Below are 21,496 nucleotides of genomic sequence, written 5' to 3'. Positions count from 1 at the left end.
AGCAATATGAATAGTTGCCTGATTGTCATAATAGAGAGGAATTGGGTACTGGACTGAAATCCCAAGTTCCTGTAAAAGAGTTTTCAACCAAGTAAGTTCATAGGCAGTGTGTGCCACGGCACGATACTCTGCTTCAGCACTGGAATGAGCCACAATTGACTGTTTCTTACTCCTCCAAGTTACTAGATTTACTCCTATGAAGGTACAGTAACCGGTGATGGACTGCCGATCAGAAGGAGAACCGACCCAATCTGCATCTGTGTATCCCTCAATCCGAAGATGTCCAGAAGATCGATAAAGTAGACCACGTCCTGGAGCACCCTTCAGATACTTTAAGATGCGTACATCTGCCTCCATGTGAGATATCTAAGGATTGGTTATGAACTGGCTCACAACACTGACTGCATAAGAGATGTCTAGACGAGTGATTGTGAGGTAAATAAGTTTACCTACGAGTCTCTGATACATCTCTGGATCATCGAGTGGGTCACCATCATCCACCTTAAGTTTTACATTAGTCTCCATGGGTGTAGCTATAGGTTTCGAACCAAGATATCCAGTATCTTGTAAGAGATCAAGAGTATACTTCCGCTGAGAAAGACTAATGCCTTGCTTCGACCGAGCTACCTCAATTCCTAGAAAATACTGAAGTTTGCCTAAATCCTTAGTAAGGAAGCTAGAACTTAAGTGATGGATTAGAACTTGTATCCCATCTTTGTCATTGCCGGTGTTAACGATATCATCTACATACACCACAAGAATCACAATACCACGTTTCATTTTCTTAAAAAAGAGAGAGTGGTCAGCTTGGCTTCTGGTCATACCATGAGCTACAACTGCTGTACTGAACTTATCAAACCATTCACGAGGGGACTGTTTGAGGCCATAGATAGACTTTTTGAGATGACACACACACTCCCCCTTATACTCAAACCCAGGTGGTTGAGTCATATAGACCGTCTCAGTAAGGTCACCGTACAAAAAGGCATTTTTAACATCAAGTTGATGAAGTGGCCTGCCTAGATTAGCTGCAAAAGAGATTATCACACGAACAAAATTCAGTTTGGCCACAGGAGAGAACGTTTCAGTATACTCAAGGCCATAAGTCTGAGTGTAGCCTTTAGCAACAAGTTGAGCTTTGAGATGGTCGACAGTACCATCAGGCTTCTGTTTAACAGTAAAAACCCAACGACAACCAACAACCTGAGTATCAGCAGGCTTAGGAACAAGGTCCCAATTATGATTAAATTTTAAAACGTTTATTTCTTCTTCCATAGCTTTCCTCCACCCTGGATGAGAAAGTGCCTCCCTGTAGGACTTAGGAAGAGCAATAGAGGATAATGACAAAGAAAAAGCTTGAAAGGAGGAGAACAATTTATTATACGATACAAAATTAGAGATAGGGTGATTGGTATAAGACCATTTACCTTTCTGAATAGTAATAGGTTGATCAAGATCAGAGTCCAGAGAGATGGAAGAATCTCCAGGTGTTGAAGCGACTAGTGGAAGTGGCAAGGCTGGGTTTACTACTTCAGTCATTAGAACAAGATTAATTACTCTTTTTCGGTGGCGAGCATAGACACGAAGAGCTGATGGGATGTCAGAATCAAAAACTGGAGTTGGAAGAACAAACTCTTAAAGAACAGGGTCCTCCAGATGACTGCCTTCCTGAGAATAATAAGGAACATCCTCAAAGAAAGTTACATCTGCACACACAAATTGTTTACGAAGAGTTGGACTGTAACATTTATATCCCTTTTGAGTGCGAGAATAACCTAAGAAAATACATTTGTGAGCATGAGGATCAAGTTTGTCTCATCCTGGGCTTAGATTATGAACAAAACAGACACACCCAAACACCTTTGGAGGAATGGAAAAAGGGTTTTTGTCAGAAAACATCATTTGCAAGGGTGATTTTCCTTGAAGGACCTTAGAAGGCATGCGGTTTAAAAGATAAGTAGCAACCAGAATTGCATCTGCCCAAAAATGTTTTGGAACATGCATTTGAATTATTAAGGCACGAGCAGTAGCTAGAAGTGGGCCATTCTTCCATTCAACAACTCGATTTTGTTGAGGGGTGGGTATCAACACAAGGCTGGGTTTACTACTTCAGTCATTAGAACAAGATTAACTACTCTTTTTCGGTGGCGAGCATAGACACGAAGAGCTGGTGGGATGTCAGAATCAAAAACTGGAGTTGGAAGAACAAACTCTTAAAGAACAGGGTCCTCCAGATGACTGCCTTCCTGAGAATAATAAGGAACATCCTCAAAGAAAGTTACATCTGCACACACAAATTGTTTACGAAGAGTTGGACTGTAACATTTATATCCCTTTTGAGTGCGAGAATAACCTAAGAAAATACATTTGTGAGCATGAGGATCAAGTTTGTCTCATCCTGGGCTTAGATTATGAACAAAACAGACACACCCAAACACCTTTGGAGGAATGGAAAAAGGGTTTTTGTCAGAAAACATCATTTGCAAGGGTGATTTTCCTTGAAGGACCTTAGAAGGCATGCGGTTTAAAAGATAAGTAGCAACCAGAACTGCATCTGCCCAAAAATGTTTTGGAACATGCATTTGAATTATTAAGGCACGAGCAGTAGCTAGAAGTGGGCCATTCTTCCATTCAACAACTTGATTTTGTTGAGGGGTGGGTATCAACACAAGATGTTTGATGGATAATGCCCCTCAACTCAAGAAAATTTTGAAAAACATTAAGTTTATATTCAAGGGCATTGTCAGTTCTAAGAACAAGTAATTTTGCATCAAACTGATTTTGAATTGCAGCATAAAAGGATTGAAAAATAGAGAATACTTGAGATCTCTCTTTAAGAATATAAACCCAAGTTAAAGGAGGGATGGGATGGGGGAGAGGCTGGTGCAGAGTCCTTCTGATTTGGTTACTTATGAAAGGAGGAATAGGGTCCAGGGAGAGGGACAGTGGGAGGAGGAGTGGTATTGCTTTCTCATCTATTTCCTTATGAAGCTACGAATTCTATCATGGAATGTCTGGGGTCTCAATGACCCGGTTAGAAGAAAAGTTGTAAAGTCTATGATTCGTAAAGAAGGTGGTCATGTGGTTTGTCTGTAAGAAACCAAGAACCAAGATTGCATTGATGACGGATTTGATTGTGAGGAACTTATTTGGGGGGGGGGGGGGGGGGGGGGGGGGAGGACATTTGTGGAGTGGATTGCTTTGGATGCGATTGGTTCTTCTTCGGGTGGTATTCTTATTATGTGGGATAACCGTTAGGTTTCTTAGGAAGACACTCGGGTGGGGCGTTTCTCTGCTTCCTGCGTCCTTTCTTTGTTGGAGGATGGATTCCGTTGGGTTTTTTTGGTGTTTATGGTCCTAATGAAGATTGTGTGCGTCATTTGCTTTGGGAGGAGTTGGGAGAGATTCGAAGGAGATGGTCATTGCCTTGGTGCATTGGTGGAGATTTCAACGTTGTTCGTTCTCCTTTTGAGAGGTCGACGGAGGGAAGGTGGACTTTTGACATGGAGGCTTTCTCGGAGTTCATTGATGGGTCTGGGTTGTTTGATTTGCCTTTGGTGGGTGGTCCCTTTACTTGGTCTAGTGGTCGCTCTCCTCCTACCTTCTCTCGACTTGACAGGTTCCTTGTGTCAAGTGATTGGGAGGAGAAGTTCTTTGATGTTGTTCAGGCCACTTTAGCTCACCCGTTATTTGATCATGTCTCGTTGGTGTTGGATTGCGGTGGTTTGCGCAGTAGGAAATCCCCTTTCAGATTTGAGAATATGTGGCTTCGGGCTAAGGGCTTTCTGGAGCGTGTTTAATCTTGGTGGACGGGGTATGGAGTGGTTAGAACCTCAAGTCATTCTCTTTCAAGTAAGTTGCGCTTTTTGAAGAATGATATTAAGGTTTGGAACAAAGAGGTTTTCGGTAATCTGGTTTGGAGAAAGAATCGGGTTTTTTTTTTTTCTGAGATTGCTGATATTGATCGGTTGGAGGGTCAGGGCACCTTGGTGGATTCCTTGAGACTTAAGAGGGTGGAATGTCAGGCGAAGTTTGCTGAGATTGCTATCATGGAGGAGATTTCGTGGAGGCAAAAGTCTAGAGCTTTGTGGCTCAAGGAGGGCGACAATAACACGAAGGTTTTTCATAGACTTGCCAATGCTCATAGAAGGGCACATTGGGAGGATCCGGGTGGATGGGGAGAAGTTTTTTAAGGAGGAAGAGATTTGTAAGGGTATTGCAGATTACTATTCGATGTTGTTCACTGAATCTGTTGGTTGGAGATCTTTGCTTGCAGGGCTTCACTTTGATTCTATTTCGAGTGAGGATTGCTTTGATTTGGAGGCGCTTTTCTCTGAAGAAAAAGTTTTGTTTGCTTTGAAGAGGTGTAACGGGGACAAAGCACCAGGGCCAGATGGTTATTCCATGAAATTCCTTTTGGAGTGTTGGTAGGTGGTTCGCGAGGAGGTGATTGGCTCTTTTCACGCTTTTTATGCTCAGGGGTCTTTTGAGAAGAGTTTGAATGCCACTTTTCTTGCCCTCATTCCGAAAAAGGGAGGGGCGCTGGATATCAGGGATATTCGGCCTATTAGTTTGGTTGGGGCTATAGTAACAACTGATGGTAAGAAAACATGAGAAATATCAGAAAGAAGAGATGGGTTACCTGTCATGATTAGATGCCCTTAAATCAATGATCCAAGGTGTAGAAGATGAAGCATGGAGACACGTATTACCTGAAGTTAGGGCTGCAAGTTGGGCTGGCCCAACCCAGCCCAGTCCCAACCCAACCTCAACCTGAATCGGGTTGGGTTGGGCCAGCTCGAATTGTACCCAACATGTGTTATGGTCAAAACCCAGCCCGAATATTTTAGGGCCGGTCGGGTCAGGTTGACGGGTGGAGTTTTTTTAAAATAAATTTTTTTTTTTTTCAAAAATTATATATATATATATATATATATATATATATATATTATTATTAAAAAACAAAAAAATTTTAGGGCAGATCATTTCAGCCTCCCTAATCGCCTCCAGGTTTCATTCTCAACTCTCTCTCTTTCTCTGCAACTGCAAACTACAAAATCTACAAGAATCAGAAGTTTAAAACCCATATATTTCAGATCTGTCTGCAAGAATCAAAAGTTCAAAACCCATATATTTCAGATCTGTCTGCAAGAATCAAAAGTTCAAAACCCATATCGGCATATCATTTCAGATTGTTCAAAAAATCAAAACCCATATCTTTCAGTTTCCATCGCCCGCTGTTCTAGTTCGGGTCCGGAGAGCAAGCGAAGCATGAGATCGGGTTCGTGTATGGCGGTGAAAGGGATGGGTGGAATGGCGAAGTACAAAGGGACGCAGATGAGAGAGCAACAGCTGACGGAGATGATAGAGAAGAAGGTGATGGAGGCTAAGGAGGTTTACGGTGGCGAACCGACCTCCGACGAGTGCAAGGTGGCGGCGGATCAGCGGCTGAGGGCAAGGGACGATGGCGGTGGATCGGCGGTGGCGGTGGCGGTGGCGGTGGCGGTGGTGGGGACGGCGGCTGAGAGAGAAAGAGAAAGAAGAGAGAGAGAGAAAGAAGAGAGAGGAGAGAGAAAGGAGAATTTTTTTTTTTTAATTTTGGGTTTTGGGTTGGGTTCGGGTTGAGCCCGAGCCCAACCCTAATATGTCTGGGTTTTGACAAAACCCAATCTGAACATGAGCCCGATTTGTGAATTGTATGCCCAAATTTCAAAATATCTAGGTTGGGGTTGGGCTGGACTAGGTTAGCCCGCCCAAGTTGCAGCCCTACCTGAAGTAACAATGGTAGCGGTGGAGGATGGCTGATTTGCACTCTCACGCTTTACCAGTTTGGTGCTGGTGATTGACCTAAGAAGACAGGATTCCTTAGTATCCATCACAAGAGCTGTCAAACAAATGAGATATATTAGCGAGAGGGAGCCGAGATAAGAGAACCAAGATCTAGCCGAGATGAACTCGAGGGAGCCGAGATAAGAGAACCAAGATCTAGCCGAGATGAACTCGAGAGAGCCGAGTAGGGATCCGAGAGAGATTGCTGAGACGAGAACTGAGATCACCGAGGAGAGATTGCCGAGAAAAGATTGAGAGAAAGCCGAGATGGAATCAAGATCGGATTCTGAATAAGACATAAAAAAATAAAAATTAAAGAGGGATCGATTTCCGCTTTGATACCATGTTGAAAGAGAGAGAGAGAAAAAGAGAATATATGAAAACGTATATGTTATTGAGTAAGTAAATACAATAATACAATGGTGTTTATATAGGAGAAGTTACGGGAGTAGGTGAGTGGAGAACAAGAAAACCCTATACATGGTAATTCTATATATGGTAATAAGGGATAGGTGACAACTCATACAATACTAACTGTACGCGTGTGACAACTCATACGATACTGCACAACAATACTCTCAACTCATACACAATACAATGGTGGAGGCTCCTTTATATAGGAGAAGAAATTATGAGAATGGAAAAAATTAAAAAATAGGAAACAAGGAGGATTTTTCTCCACTGATTCCTTTAGTAATACCAAATCTTCAATAATAGGAAACAACATCAAGTACTGAAAGATTTACGTCCACTGATTCCTCCATTAAATCTTCAATAAAAACAAAACCCTACAATCTGCTCCTAACTTACAGCAATCATAATAATCAAATCCCTAAAATCAAGGAGCTAAATATGGCAGCAATTATAGAAAGTCTAAGGCTGGAAAATTTGCTATTTATACAACTAATATTAGGCTAATATTAGTTGTCACCACTATCATCTTCCAACACCCCCCTTCTCAAGCTGGAGCATAGATGTCTCGAATGCCCAACTTGTCAAGTGCCAAGTTGAAAGTCCTTCTCAACACTGCATTTGTCAAATTATTTGCAAGTTGATTCTCTGTCTTCACAAACAGAGTGCAAATTAATCCTCCTGTCAACTTCCCCTTGATAAAGTGTCTATTTACTTCAACAAAAGGAAAAACGGCATGAAAAACACCCACGGAACTAACTTATTGAAACACGTCAAGTTTATTGAATCCGTGGGGAGGAAAACGTCACCTCCCCACTCCCAATGGAAGGGAGCGGGGAAAAAAGAGGAGGGGGAGAGGAGGAGTTGTTGGAGAGAAAGTGACGGAGACAAGACAATTGCTTCCTGTTTGGATTTCAAAATCCCAGACACCAGGCCTTAAACGAACAGTAAGAGCAATCACTTCCTCTTTAACAGCTCCTCCTCTACCCCTCCTCTTTTCTCCCCGCTCCCTTCCATAGGAGTGGGGAGGTGACTTTTTCCTCCCCACGGATTCAATAAACTCGGCGTGTTTCAATAAGTTCGTTCCGTGGGTGTTTTTCACACCGTTTTTCCTTTTGTTCGCCTTGATTATATTCTTGTGTTCTTCATATTTTAATTTATCTCTTCAACTCATAATTTTTTTCAACATGGTATCAGAGAAGGTTTATTATATCCTACTCTACACTCTACTCGTCTCGGATCTTCAGATCAACTCGTTTTGGATCTCCGGATTAAGTCATCTCGGATCTTCGGATCAACTCATCTCGTCTTGGATCTTTAGATCAACTTGTCTCGGATGTCTGAATCAACTCATCTCAGACTCTCGACAACTTCATATTTAATTTCAAGTTGGACATTTGAGTTAAATCTCCGTGTACGAACTTAAGGGGGGGGGGGGTGTTGAAGAATAATTCAAGGAGTGATTTAAGCCCTTAAATCACTCATTGACAGAATGTTAATGTTGCTATACTTGGGTAGCAACAAGTTGTTGCCATATTTATATTTGACTTTCTGTGTAATTCCTTTATTACAAGTCTTCCCCAATTCACCTATAAATTGAGGGGTTATTGTAAACAAAATTAAGATAGAATGTAATGAAAGAGATGTAGCCCTTTGGGCTTTGTGTGTTGTGGATGTAAGCCTTAGTGGCTGAACCACGTTATATTCTTATGTTCTTCATGTTTTAATTTACTTCTTCAACTTCTATTTTTCTTTCAACAATTTGTACTCGATACATTAACACACTCGATCAGGTTGCTTGTTAATGTTTTGAGTCTTGACTAAGGGTGTGAGCAAGCTTGCTTGCAAAGTATGTAAGTCAAGCTGAATGATAGATATATTTGCATTAGCTTGAGGGGGAGTGTTGTCAGGGATGTAGGGTTGGCTCTTTCTCGATTTCCTACTTGGGACTCCCCTGGGTGCCTATTTGAGGAGGATTTCTGTTTAGGACCCGGTTGTTGAGAGATTTGAAAGGAGGCTGGCGGGTTGGAAGAAACAGTACTTTTCGAAAGAGGGGAGAATCACGCTCATGAAATGTACCCTTTCAAACCCCCCTACTTATTTTATGTCACTTTTTCCGATGCCTAAGACAGTGCTCTAAAGGCTTGATACAATTCAGAATTTTTTTTTTGTGGGGTGGCGTGGGGGATGAGTTCAAATACCATTTAGTGAACTAGGAGCGAGTTTGTACCCTTATTTAAAAGGGAGGTTTGGAGATCCGAAGGTTGGATATGCTTAATAAGGCCTTGTTGGGCAAGTGGCTGTGGAGATTTAGGAGAGAGGGGACAAAATTATAGAGGCGGGTTGTCTCTTGTCATTTCGGGGAGGGAGATGGAGGGTGGCTTTCTAGGGACGTGAGAGCTCCAGCGGGTATGGGATCTTGGAAACTTATTCGGAAGGGTTGGGATGAGTTTTCCAAGTGCATCCGTTCAAAGTTAGGAGCGGGAGGCACGTCAGATTTTGGGATGATCGATGGTGTGGGGACTCTTTACTGGCTTTGTAGATTTCTTTTCAGGATTGCTGTGAACAAGCATGTTGTAGTTGCTGACTATTATTGGCTTGATAATGGAAGGCTGACTTGGGATGTGCAGTTTCGTAGAGAGTTGCATGATTGGGAACTTTTGGAGATTTAAGATTTTCTTGCTCTGATTTACAACCAAGTGGTGGAGGGTGTGGGAAGGGTCATTGAGAGGGGTGTTAAGGTTAGATCTTTCTACTAAAGTCTTATGGAGACCTCTGGCCTTTCCTTCCCTTGGAGAGCTATGTGGAGGACTAAAGCCCCCTTGAAGGTGGCTTTCTTGCATGGTCAGCTGCCTTTGGAAGTATCCTCACTCTCGACAACCTCAGAAGAAGACGCCAACTGGTGTTGCATGTGTAAGAAGTCGGGGGAATATGTGAACCACCTTCTGATTCATTGCCCTACGGTGAGGGACATTTGGGCTATGTTCTTGGCTGCCTTTGGTGTGGCTTGGATGTTCCTTGAGTCCACGGTTGATTTTCTTGAGGCTTAGAAAGGGTGTATAGTGGAGAGCCAAGTCAAAGATGCTTGGAGGGCCACCCCCCTCTGCCTTTGGTTGGGCTTGTGGCACGAGAGAAATAGGAGATCCTGTTAGGGGGAGGAGTTGTTGTTAGGGGCTTATTTGTTATTACTAATATAATGTTGGGGCTTATGTGTAATTTCTGAAAGTTGTTATTATAAATAAAATGTGGTGGAAGGATGAAAGTATTCTTTCATTCTCTCTCTTTCCTCACCTCTTTCTTTTTTTCTCTCATCCACTTTCTTCTCTTTTTCTTCTTCTTCTTTATCACTTACTTTTGATTTGATTATATCTTAAAGTCAACATGGTATCAAAGCATGGTTTGTAAAGCTCTAGGTTTGTAGTTGAAACCCTAGGGCAAGTTTGTGTAAACCCTAGTGGGTGTGAAGGGTTTTGAAGAGATTTCAAGATGGGATTTGTTTGCAAGGAAGTAGTGTTGATCACATCCAGACGTACCACAGATCCAACTCCACTGGGGGTTGCAGGGGTAGTGCGGCCCTGCTCGGGGTTCTCTATAGGGGAGAGTACTATACAGGTAGAGAATCCCGTGACGGCCCAAGTTTTTCAAACCCGGTGCGTCAATGATAACCCGAAAGTTGACCCGATAACGGATCTGGAATGCGGAAGCAAATGATAAAACAAGTCGTCTAGAGATGCACGTCATCCTTAAGGCACCAAAACTCCCCACGAAACCACGGAACTAAATGAGACTAGTGCGGAAACTAGGGTTTCAAAACTCGACAAGAAAAATGAACCAAGGGAAAAATGGTCATTTCATATAGAGATGGATGCTACCGTGCACACCATTGGGTAGACAATGAAAAATTAACAAAGTTAGACTCAAGAATCACTTGATTCGGAGTCCGGACGAAAGAGTTTAGACCAAAATAAGATTTCGAAACAAAGCTGCCAAGAGTCAACCCTGGAACCTACATTGCGGGTAGACGCCATATCCCGCCAAGGCTAACACTGCGGGCAGACGCCAAATCCTACGGGCACTGGCTAAATAGTAGAGTTGCTGCCAAACAGTTGGAAATGAGGCTCGGGATGGTTTTTAAAACACCTAAATTGAATATGCAACCTTAAAATGTGACCACAAGGCCTATGAAAGTTTCGGAACGGTCGACACGGTTTTCAAAAAAAAAGTCAATGAATAGTACCAATACCCTAAGTTCAAAATGAGGGTTTTTGGTTAATTCGGAACAAGGATGATTTTGAGGCCAAAGATGAACTTTTCCGGAAAAAGTTTGTCAAGAGAAGTTCTTGTTTTTCAAGTGAAGTGCCCAAAATGCCCTTGCGCCCATAATTTGCAAAAAATATTAAAATGCAAGCGCTAAGAGTGCATTTCATTCAAGAAGGTGTTGTGTGCACAAGTGAACATGCACGCAAACGTAATATGCATTTTTACGAGCGCTACAATGGCCCGCGGCCTTAATATACACCAAATACAAAATATCACATGTCAAACCTCCAAAATCCGTAAAGTTACTTTCATAAGTAACACGTGAAACCAAGAGCATACATGTAGCTAAACGGTGTTTGGCCCTTGGCCACATATCATACATATAAAAAGTGTCTCAAAGTATGTACTTAGGTACACATTACATATTCCAAAGCAAAAATGACATATCAAACATTCAAACCTAGCTATGCGTTACAACTTCAAAAGTAAAACTTAAACATGCTAACACTTGCATGTGAGCAAAATACATTAAAAAAAAAATACTCAAGCAACCAAGCAAACCTAGGGATGTTGTGCATCCCAAAACAAGGTCTCCTTTACTTGAAAATATCCCAAACAATGAAGGTGAGCAACCAAAGTTACTTGTAGGAAGAAGCATATGCGTATACCCTAAAGTTTCAACGAATCTTTGCAGCGTAATTAAACCAATTCATGTGGGTCATACTACCTAACGTCTATGTTCCATGGGAGAGCTAAAGGATCATCCTAAACTATGTTCGACGCAATTTAAAAGCAATCCACAATAGATAGACAATCTATTACAAAGGTAATATTCCATAAGATGCAACAAGTCACAAACCCTAGGTTATATCAACTTGTAAAGTCATATAAACGAGCACATATGGTGCATGCCACTTAACTTCTATGTTCAAAGTGGTACTAAGGAATCATCCTAAGCTACCTTAGGGCATTTTAAACACGAACCACAAATAGTGAAGCAATTAACCGACATTGGACATAGCCAAAACAAAACGATAAGTTATAATGACTTAATTTAAACAACATTGGAATAACCAATACGAAACAACAAGTTACAACTACTTGTTATCAACTTGAACAAAATACGAGATCAACAATATGGATACAACAAGTTACAACGATTTAGTGTTATCAACTTGAAACGAAATGCGAAATCAAATAAAGTGGATACACTTGGACATCACGCCTAATCAAACCGAACGAATAATAGCTATTTTGGGTTACTAGCCCGCCGGGAACTACCCTAGTGTACACGTGTGGGGAGAACTCATATCTACCGCATTCGAGCCGAACTCTAACCATAGTCAAGACAACGACGTCCCAAGTTTTCAAAATCAATAAATTATACACAATATACCCTAAGTATATAATGCACTTAACCACTTATCATGCACAAACCGATAGGAATTCACACAAGTTGTGCCCTATGTCCTCAAGCTAAATGGCACATGAAATGTCGAATCTTCAATGTGCGATTCGTTACACATAACAATGGCATAGACAAAATCGAATCTTCAATGTGCGATTCGTTACACATAACAATAGCGTAGACAAAATCGAATCTTTAATGTGCGATTCGTTACACTTAACAACTATGTTATCAATGCATAAAACCGATTCATGTGAATATACAACAAGTCCTAAATCCATGATTTAAACATCAATATGATCTTAAATACACAATTGAATCAGTGGAAACAATTATATAGAATTACTAAAATCACATACTTAAAATCTTTAGATTTCAAAATACTACCAAATGGATTCAAGTTCATATATGCTAAAGATTAAGTCAAGGCCTTTACTAATATCAAGTTCTAAGTGAATTTCATGCAAGGTACAACTATATACAAGTCTTAAGAATTAAAGGAAGACATGCATACAACTTAAATTCACTTCAACAACACTTAAAACACTAAGGTTATAAACATAGTGATTTTTGTCATGCTAACATGGTATTCATTAAATCCTTAACTTAACAATAACATAGTCAAATATCACAATACAATTAGGAACAATAATTGTACAAGAATATCATAGTCACAACTACAAGACTATACAAGAAATTCCAATTTCTACCATGTATAACAACAATAATACAAGTGAATAATCACATATAAGCCTTGTGTAAAATGACACCCTAGGTTAGATACAATCAAAATATATCTAATACAACCCTAGAACATCAATTTACATGCATACAATGTATATCAACAACAAAGGAACAAGAAACCATAACAAGAATATAAACATAATATAATCCTTACCTCACTAAAGGATTGTTCCTCTAGAATCCAAGGCAGACAAACTCAAAATGAAAAACTGTAAAAAGGTCTTCTAGATCAAGAAGAGAGGAAGCTATGATCTTCAATGTTGGAGACCAAATTCCTCAACAAGGGGGTCGAATTTCAGAAATGGCAAAACAGGTTCCAGGATTCCCCAAATTGCCTACTCGAGATTCACCCCTCTGGAATCCTGGTGTGACCCTAGTCGTATCGATCAACCAAAGTTGCAATAAAAGTGTGGCCAAGTTTAAATTTATAAAGAGCCACTACTACCTCTAACTACTAATATAGCTAGGGTGAGTAGGGATTGTCCCAAGGGATTGAGGGCTATGTTAATATGGAAACAAGGTCGGATTAGTAGGTCAAATGATCAAAAGATTGTTTATTTGGTTAATTAAACTACAATGTAAATGAATTCAATAAAAAGCAATTGAAATAAACAAAAGGGTAGAGAACAAGAGAGAGAGGTCTTGGGATCTAGAGGTCACCACTAAACATCACCATTCGAGACGTTCAATGTGTAATGAATGAGGGAAAACATGTGTTGCAATACAATGAGGTGTGATTGATTGAATCAACAAGCATGGATTGACTAATTAAGTATGCATTGTCTAAACAACCTATTGAATAGCACAATATATCAAACTAAGCCATCAATCCTTCCTTTAAGCTCACAATGAACACACTAACAAGTTAGAGAATTATACTACTTGCATTCATAAGTATGGAACATCAAACAACAAGCATGGATTGTCCTCACATCTAAGAAAGTAAAGCAACTACACTGCTTCTAAGCTAAGGACATGAAAATTAAACTAATTAAACTAAGGTAGAGGCACAATCCATCAAGAAATGAGTATGAACCATCAAACAAACCACAAGAGTATTCTATTTAAGCACTATGCCTTGACAATCTCTAGATTCATAGCATCAATACACATAGACATGCATCAATATCACAAAACCAAGAGATAAACACATGAACATCTACTCTAGCATACACAGACATATGGATAGAATGAAATAATCAATTGGAAGTATTAATGAACACAAATCATTGTGAGAACAAGATTCATATATAAATCAAGTGTCAAGACAACATTACAACGCAAATCCCCTCAAAATACAAAGCATTAAGGTCTAGAAGGCATGCTTAGGGCTAACTCTAGCCCCAAGAAGATGTTTAGCCACTCATTGATGTAGTCATCCAACCCTCAAGGGTCATCTCCATGGTAGAAATGCTCTTCTCCTTGATGGAAACCCTAGAAGAATGGAAGAACTCCCAAAATGATGTGTCTCTAGTCTCTAGCCTCTCCTCCTCTCTTTTCTTAGTCTCTAAGTATGTATGTGAATGAATGTTATGATCCTCTCCCATGTAAAAATGGCTCAAAATCCTTTTATAGGTAGCTCAAGTGTCACACCCAATGGTCTGGACTTGTGCACTAGGGTCCCTTCAATGATTGCACCATGAGCCATCTTTTAATGAGCTGGACTCTGTTTTAATTCGGACTTGAGGAGGTTCGATCGATCGAATTCAGATGAGATTGATCGAACTGTGGCCAGATCCATCGAATTTAGGCCAGATCAATCAATCCTTGGCGGCGCCATTTTGGAATAAGACAAATCTGAGATATTTTTGGGATATTTTGGGAAAAAGACAAAAGTGGTAGGTGGGGATAAGATCAAGGAAGTTCGATCGATCTGAAGAAAGTTGGATCGATCGAAAATGGAAATTCTTTGAGGATAAGGACAAGGGGTCTGATCCATCTTGGTGAAGTGAGATCGATCAATGTGAGATCGATCGAAAATATTCCTGATTGATTGAAGATTGCTGATTTCCACCACTTTGCTTCCACTTTGCTCCATTATTCCATTCAGCTTAAGATTGCTTCTTTTATGCTCTAATTTGGCTGAATTGACTTATTTTGGGGATAAGCACCTGAAAAGGGCAATAACATGAAATTAGTCTAAAATGGGAAAGTAAGATAGATAAATGTCCTAGAATACTCGAGCTTAAGGGGTTTAAAAGCGCACTTTTCAGCGCTCATCAAATCCCATGCAAACAAGATCAAAATGAAAAACTGGAAAAAGATGTTCTAGATCAAGAAAAGAGGAAGATATGATCTTCAAGGCCCAAGATCAAATTCCGAAGGCAAGGGGTTCAAAATCTGAAATGGCTGTTTGGCTGCATGGTGGTAAAGTGAGGGTTCAACAAATTTCCTAACTTTTCCACCCACAATGGCTATGTTAGCCAAACACACACACACCAACACCACCTCTCTCACACACAAACACATCCACACCCTCCACTTGTCACAATCCTAGGCTTCCTCACTAGGCTTAATCTCAAGTCTACACTTGTCACTAATCTAAGCCAACAAGTGTGACAACCAAAAGTCTACAAGTGGGTGAATCTTCACGCTCCACATGTTATCATTCAAAGCACTCTTACAAGGCTTAATCTCAAGCCTACACTTGTCATCATCCCACACCTCCAAGTGTCCCAACCAAAGGGTGACAAGTGGGTGAACCTACACCCAACACTTGTCACAAAGACAAGCTTCCAAGTCACACCACCAACATGTCAACAAGTGGCCCAATGAGAGAGTGACACTTGTCACACTTTCAAAAAATTGCAAAATGGTCCTTCCCCAAAATATCTTGCAAAATAAATTGCAAAATGGTCCCTAAGACAAAAATAATTACAAAAATATAATTACACAAAGTATCACAAAAGCGTAAATGTTTCCGAAGAAATTATGCATCCATACCCCTACGGAAAAAAATAAACAAATAGTATGCTTTTCTACAAAAGTAAGACTACGCATTTCATGGAAATAAAATAATGAAGATGCACTTGAAGTCGGAAGTTAAATCTGAACTCAAAACCCTAAGGTCACAAGAAAAGAATAAATCAAATAATTAAATAATAATAAATATATAAAAATTTAATGACGGAAAATCGGAAGAGGAAGAAAAGATAGGGTCATTACAACCTTCCCACCTTAAAGGGATTTCGTCCCCGAAATCCGGCCTCGACAAAACAGAAGGCCAACCCAGGATAGCTATGGAGTACATCTTCGAGTATCCCACACAACTCGTCAAAACTCAAACACCGAACAGATCATCGACTACTAAAGGGCAACTCCTAAAGCCTCGAGATCAAAGCAATATGGTAGTATGAATAGCGACTAGAACCATCCCACAACGTACTCAAATGTATGGTAGCTTGACAGTGTCTAGAGCCCGCTCACACTTACTCGTCAGTACGGTAGCATCGACAGCAACTGGCACCCTCCCACAACACACAACTTCGTACGGTAGCATGACAGTATATAGCCCTAGTTCATTATATGCCCCCACTAAGTCTACCCGTAAAACCACTCGATACAAATGACATCAATGTCACAAAACAAACATTGCCAAAAGCATTGTGGGAACTAGGCATTCCGTGAGAGTTGGGGTAGCCAATCCCAAAACTCTAACAACAATGTCATAGGCACCGTAATGCTTAAGGTCCAAAAATGTCAAAAGACAAAAAAAAAAAAAATGAAACACCAAGGTCAAAGACTTCACCCCCCATACAGAAGTAAGATCTCGATGCAACTCATAGATCCGGGCTTCATTACGAGCATGAGCATAAGTCTTAGTGAGAGTAGTCCATAAGGTGTGTACAGTTTCATGATACATAAACATATTATAAATACATTGCTCCATAGAATTGAATAACCACCCAGGAGTGGTACAATTATCAATGTCCCATTATGTAAACGTGGGTTGAGCAGGTGCTGGTTTTTTTATAGGGCCCAATAAATATCTAGTTTTACCCCGACTCCCTAAATAAAGTCTCACTGATCTCGACCAAGACAGAAAATTTTTCCCATTTAATAAAACTGTAGTAATCCTTTGGGCTTGGGAACTATGCCCATAGGAGCATTATCCTTAGTCTGAACAGATTCCATTTCTCAGATTGTGATGATATAGAATCAAATCGCAGAGTCTTACCGAATTGCAGATTGTAAATACTGCTGTCTGCAAGTCACAAGGGCTGGAGAAGTCTTCTAAGTGAGCAGCTCTATCTGCAAGAGTGAAACTCGGCTGAACAATTTGTCAACAGCATGTACTGACATTGCGGAAGTCGATAGAGAATTAAAAGAGGATGGACGATTCGTCAACAGTACATTACGACCAAGCCGGTCATTGGTTTAGAGAGAGACCCCTCTACCACATGAAGCGATGGAGGGAAGAAGAAATACGCTTGAAGGGGTTTGGTTTGCTTGGGTGTGGTTTTGTGGTTGGTGAGTGAAATATTTAAAGAACACAAAAAGAAGAGAGGATGAACCAAGAGAATATGAAGTAGAGATCATGCAATGGAGTGTGTGTCGTGTTCTTGGCTCGGATACCAAGTTGAATGTAAAAGGCTCTTGTAAGCCACAAATTCTCATTAGCCATGCTCCTAATTTATATTACAGACTGAATATTATATAAGTGGAAAGTAAATCAAATCTGATCCTATGCCTCTAATAGGCACATGATGAAAATATTATTATATAAAATCAAATTAAGTTCAGATCAAATCCAATCCCTAAAGATACTCCCAATACAATTCAAATCCCTATATTTTCTCCCAATAGATACTAAGACCCTTCTTAAAATACTGCCATCCATTATCTGATTGTAAAACCCGTACTCTCGTGTTAAACTTGGTAAGAACCATTTGGTAAAAGGACTAGAGGGTGGAAAAAAACATCACTCTTTTCTTTCAACAGATAGATCCACAAAACAATAGTGCAATCATCAATGAAGGAAACAAACCATTTAGAACCTAAATGATTAGGAACACGGGATGGCCCCCACACATCACTTTGAATAATTGAGAAAGGCACATAACTTTTATTAAATCTTGAAGGAAAAGAAGTTGGATGGTGTTTGGCTAACACACAACTATCACAATGAAAATTAGAAACATCAACTTTGGAAAATAAAAATGGGAACAACTTATGAAAATAGCTAAATGAGGGGGTGTCCCAATCTTTGATGCCATAACCAAATATGCTCTTCTTATGTTGACCTACTTGATTTGCTTTTCCATTTGAAGCACGATTCATATCCATGTAGTACAGACCACCTCTTTCTCTACCAGGACCAATCTTCGCTCCCATAAGATCTTGAAAGACACAATGAGTATCAAAGAATGTTACGGAACATTTAAGAGCCTTAGTAACCTGACTAATGGACAATAGGTTACCAGATAAACATGGAACATGTTAGATAGAGAGAGACAGAGAAGAAGTTAAAGGAATGGAACCTTGCCCAGACAGAATAGAAGTAGACTCATTTGCTGTCTTAGCACTTCTTGTACCAGGAGAGTGCTATAGAAAGGAGAAAAAACTAGATACATGCGTTATATGATCAGTACTACCTGAACCTATTATCCAAGATGACTCAGCATGACTAGAATTGCTCAATGCTAATCCAAAGTTACCTTTATTGACTAAGTTACAGGAAGCATCTTTTGAGGATAGCTTTCGAGCATACTCTTTCATCATTTGATCTACCTGGGCCCGAGAATACTGTGGTTGGGCTGCAAAAGAAGATTGTGCATTGGAGGTTGTCTGATGTGCTCAAAAATTTGAGTTATCCCCTTGTTCCACCAAACCAACAACCACCTTCCCCCCCCCCGAACCTATTATCCAAGATGACTCAGCATGACTAGAATTGCTCAATGCTAATCCAAAGTTACCTTTATTGACTAAGTTACAGGAAGCATCTTTTGAGGATAGCTTCTGAGCATACTCTTTCATCATTTGATCTACCTGGGCCTGAGAATACTGTGGTTGGGCTGCAAAAGAAGATTGTGCATCGGAGGTTGTTATGATGTGCTCAAAAATTTGAGTTATCCCCTTGTTCCACCAAACCAATAACCACACCCCCCCCCCCCCCCCCCCAACACACACACACACCCAATCTTACAGAACCTGTCTGGATAACCTTTCAGCTTAAAACAAGTCTCTCGAGTATTTCCTGCCTTATTACAGTTTGTACAGAACAAAGGCTCTTTGTTTTGATGTTTCCTATAGCCAGAGGTAACTAATGCAGTTGGAGTCTGGACAGTAGTCTAGGTTAAACTCTCCTGTGAGGCACATTTAAGCATAGTAGCCTGACGGATCTCCTCACACCAAACATAGGCATAAGCACCATGAAGACTGGGAAGAGAATCATGCCCTAAAACCTGTACTCTGATCTGATCAAACCCTGGGTTGAGGCCCGCTAGAAAATCGTAGGCCCTCTCATTCTCGATTCTCTTCTTTAGCTTTGTTGTATCCCCAGCACACTCCATATCACACGGTTGGAGAAAATCCAGCTCCTGCCAAATAGCATATGAGAAGCATCACTGCCATCAGAATAGGTTTGAGCCGCAGCTTCCCAAATAGCATGAGATGTGGGAAGTCTAAGAAAACTGGCACTAATGTCCAGAGTCATCGAGTTAAGAAGCCATGACATCAACATGGCATCCGGCTCCTGCCAAGGAAGTATCAGTATCAGCCGGATGTTTCTTCTCTCCATTCAAGTACCCCAACTTTCCCTTTGCTGTGATGTACAGCTTAACAAATTGGGACCAGGCGGAATAATTCATCCCACTCATTTTATCATGTTGAATTGTCACAGTCGAAGGAATGGGTGGTGTTGTACCAAAACCAACCAGAAGATTTAGCGGTACACAATATTTCTGTGTCAATGGTGTGAAGAATCGAGGCCTTAGGATGTTCTCCAAGGCAATTGCACACCAAGACACCAAGAATAGGAAGGCAACGAGAATAGGTCAGCGGTAATTGCTCACTCCAGTGAAACTTCTCTCTCTTTCTCACACTATTGCTCTGATACCATGTTGTAAGTTTAGAGAGAAAAGTTCTCTGTATTTCTCCAATATGTTTACATCTTGTACAAGTATAAATAGGAAAGATGGAAAACTATACACGTAAAACAAAAGTCTAAAACACAACCCTACAATCTGCTCCTAACTTACAACAATCATAATAATCAAATTCCTAAAATCAAGGAGGTAAATATGGCAACAACTATAGGATAATATGTTGTCACCACTAACATCTTCCAACATGAGCTATAGCCATTCAGCCAGAATGTATTATCTCAAAACAAGTTGTATATAAATTTTACTAGTATCTGTTGTTTGATGCCTCAGCTGTCCTCGCCTTCCTGCTAATGCTAAATACAGAAACCAAATAGATTCTTTTCTTGATATCTGAATTCACTGCTGCCACCTGCAATTGTGCGGCTTCGATTTACTGTTTGGAACAGAAAATTGTATCCCTTTTTAATTAGTCAGTAAATTTGGGCAGATGTGAAAGACGTGCAAAGTTGTTTGTGTTTGAATTGTGTTTGTGTTTTCAAAAAGATAAAGCATTGGGTCCTTGATGGAAAGTAGAGAAATTCAATTATGACATCAGATGAGGAAATTCTAAGGCTCTGTCTCCACGAAAAGAAAATGTAGAAAATAAGAGTCTAATTCTGTTGGATATGGCTGCATGTCATTTTGTTTATCATAAGAAAGCTTTTATTCAAGAATTCGCATAACATGAAATCAAATATATAAGATTATTATATCCAGTTTGGTTTCAAGAAAGTGGAGTCCTATTTTTCTTTCCTCCGAAAAAAATTAAAAATAAAAAGCTACTTCCCATCATTTCAAAGAAGCACAGAATTGTTATCCCCTATGACCTGCATTCTTGTTCTCCACCTTACAAGTAATTTACGTGCCATCCAATCCTTCATGTGTGCATGCATATATGCTTGTATGTATGTGGGTGGATATGTCATGATAAATTTTTCTACTGCATATACCTTTAAATAAAAGAAATTCATTTAATAAATACAAAAAACATATTGGCCATACTCATCATATGTTTCCCTGCTGGAAGACAATAATTTTAAATAATTTGTTTTGAACTTTTCATACATCATCTTACATAGTGTACTTCCTGCAGGTTATCAATGAGAATGTTACTGTTCATGATTCAAATGGAAAAGAAATTGAATCACAGCTTCTACTTCTAGTTAATGCCTCTTTAAGCCTAAGAAACCAATATACTACTGCCTATGTGGGTAAATCCCCAAGTGTGACCCCCAAGTATTGGCTTGCATTTACAGCATCTGTTCCACCTCTTGGTTTCAGCACTTACATCATCTCAAGTGCCAAGCAGGCAGGTTAGCTATTTAATTGCCATATTTTGGAAGTACTCTTGCTTTTATTTTTGTAGTTATTGACTTCAAAATTTGTATTTTTTAAAAATCTGTCCTGCTTTATGACGCAGCTGCTACTTTAGTGAGAGAAACGGTATACACGTCCACTGGGAGTCAAAATGACACTATAGAAGTGGGGCCGGGAAATTTGAAGCTTATCTATTCTGGAAATGAAGGGAAACTCATTCGTTACATTAATAGCAGAAGCTCGGTATGTCATTGGGTTGGCAACTTACTTTATTTTCAATTCATGATATCTTACATCCTTGTATCAATGGTGGAGCTACACAGAAGCCAAGGTGGGCCTTGGGCCTCCCAAAGATCCAAAAGCTCCTTATATCGTTGTTTAAACTTTCATTCCTTGAAAATAATAAGGTGGCTAACAAATGGTAGTTTTCTTTAATATTTCC

The 21,496-nt window shown here is 40.1% G+C and overlaps 1 protein-coding gene across 2 annotated transcripts in view; it reads left to right on the top strand.

The window, feature by feature from the left end:
• The window catches only part of LOC132285641 (probable alpha-mannosidase At5g13980), a 111,547-nt gene that overhangs the window by 8,189 nt on the left and 81,862 nt on the right, over nt 1-21,496 (top strand). For both annotated transcript variants that reach the window (XM_059787835.1, XM_059787836.1), the window contains exons 15-16: nt 20,831-21,050; nt 21,158-21,297. In XM_059787835.1, coding sequence (XP_059643818.1) covers nt 20,831-21,050; nt 21,158-21,297 — 360 coding nt within the window. The remainder of the gene's footprint in view (nt 1-20,830; nt 21,051-21,157; nt 21,298-21,496) is intronic.

The sequence above is a fragment of the Cornus florida genome, unplaced genomic scaffold (assembly GCF_030987335.1).
Source record: "Cornus florida cultivar Cherokee Brave unplaced genomic scaffold, ASM3098733v1 CherokeeBrave_3.0.0_Hap2_Chr11, whole genome shotgun sequence".
NCBI lineage: Eukaryota > Viridiplantae > Streptophyta > Magnoliopsida > Cornales > Cornaceae > Cornus > Cornus florida.
The sequence above is the reverse complement of the archived record's forward strand: the minus strand, read 5'-3'. Positions and strand labels throughout refer to the sequence as shown.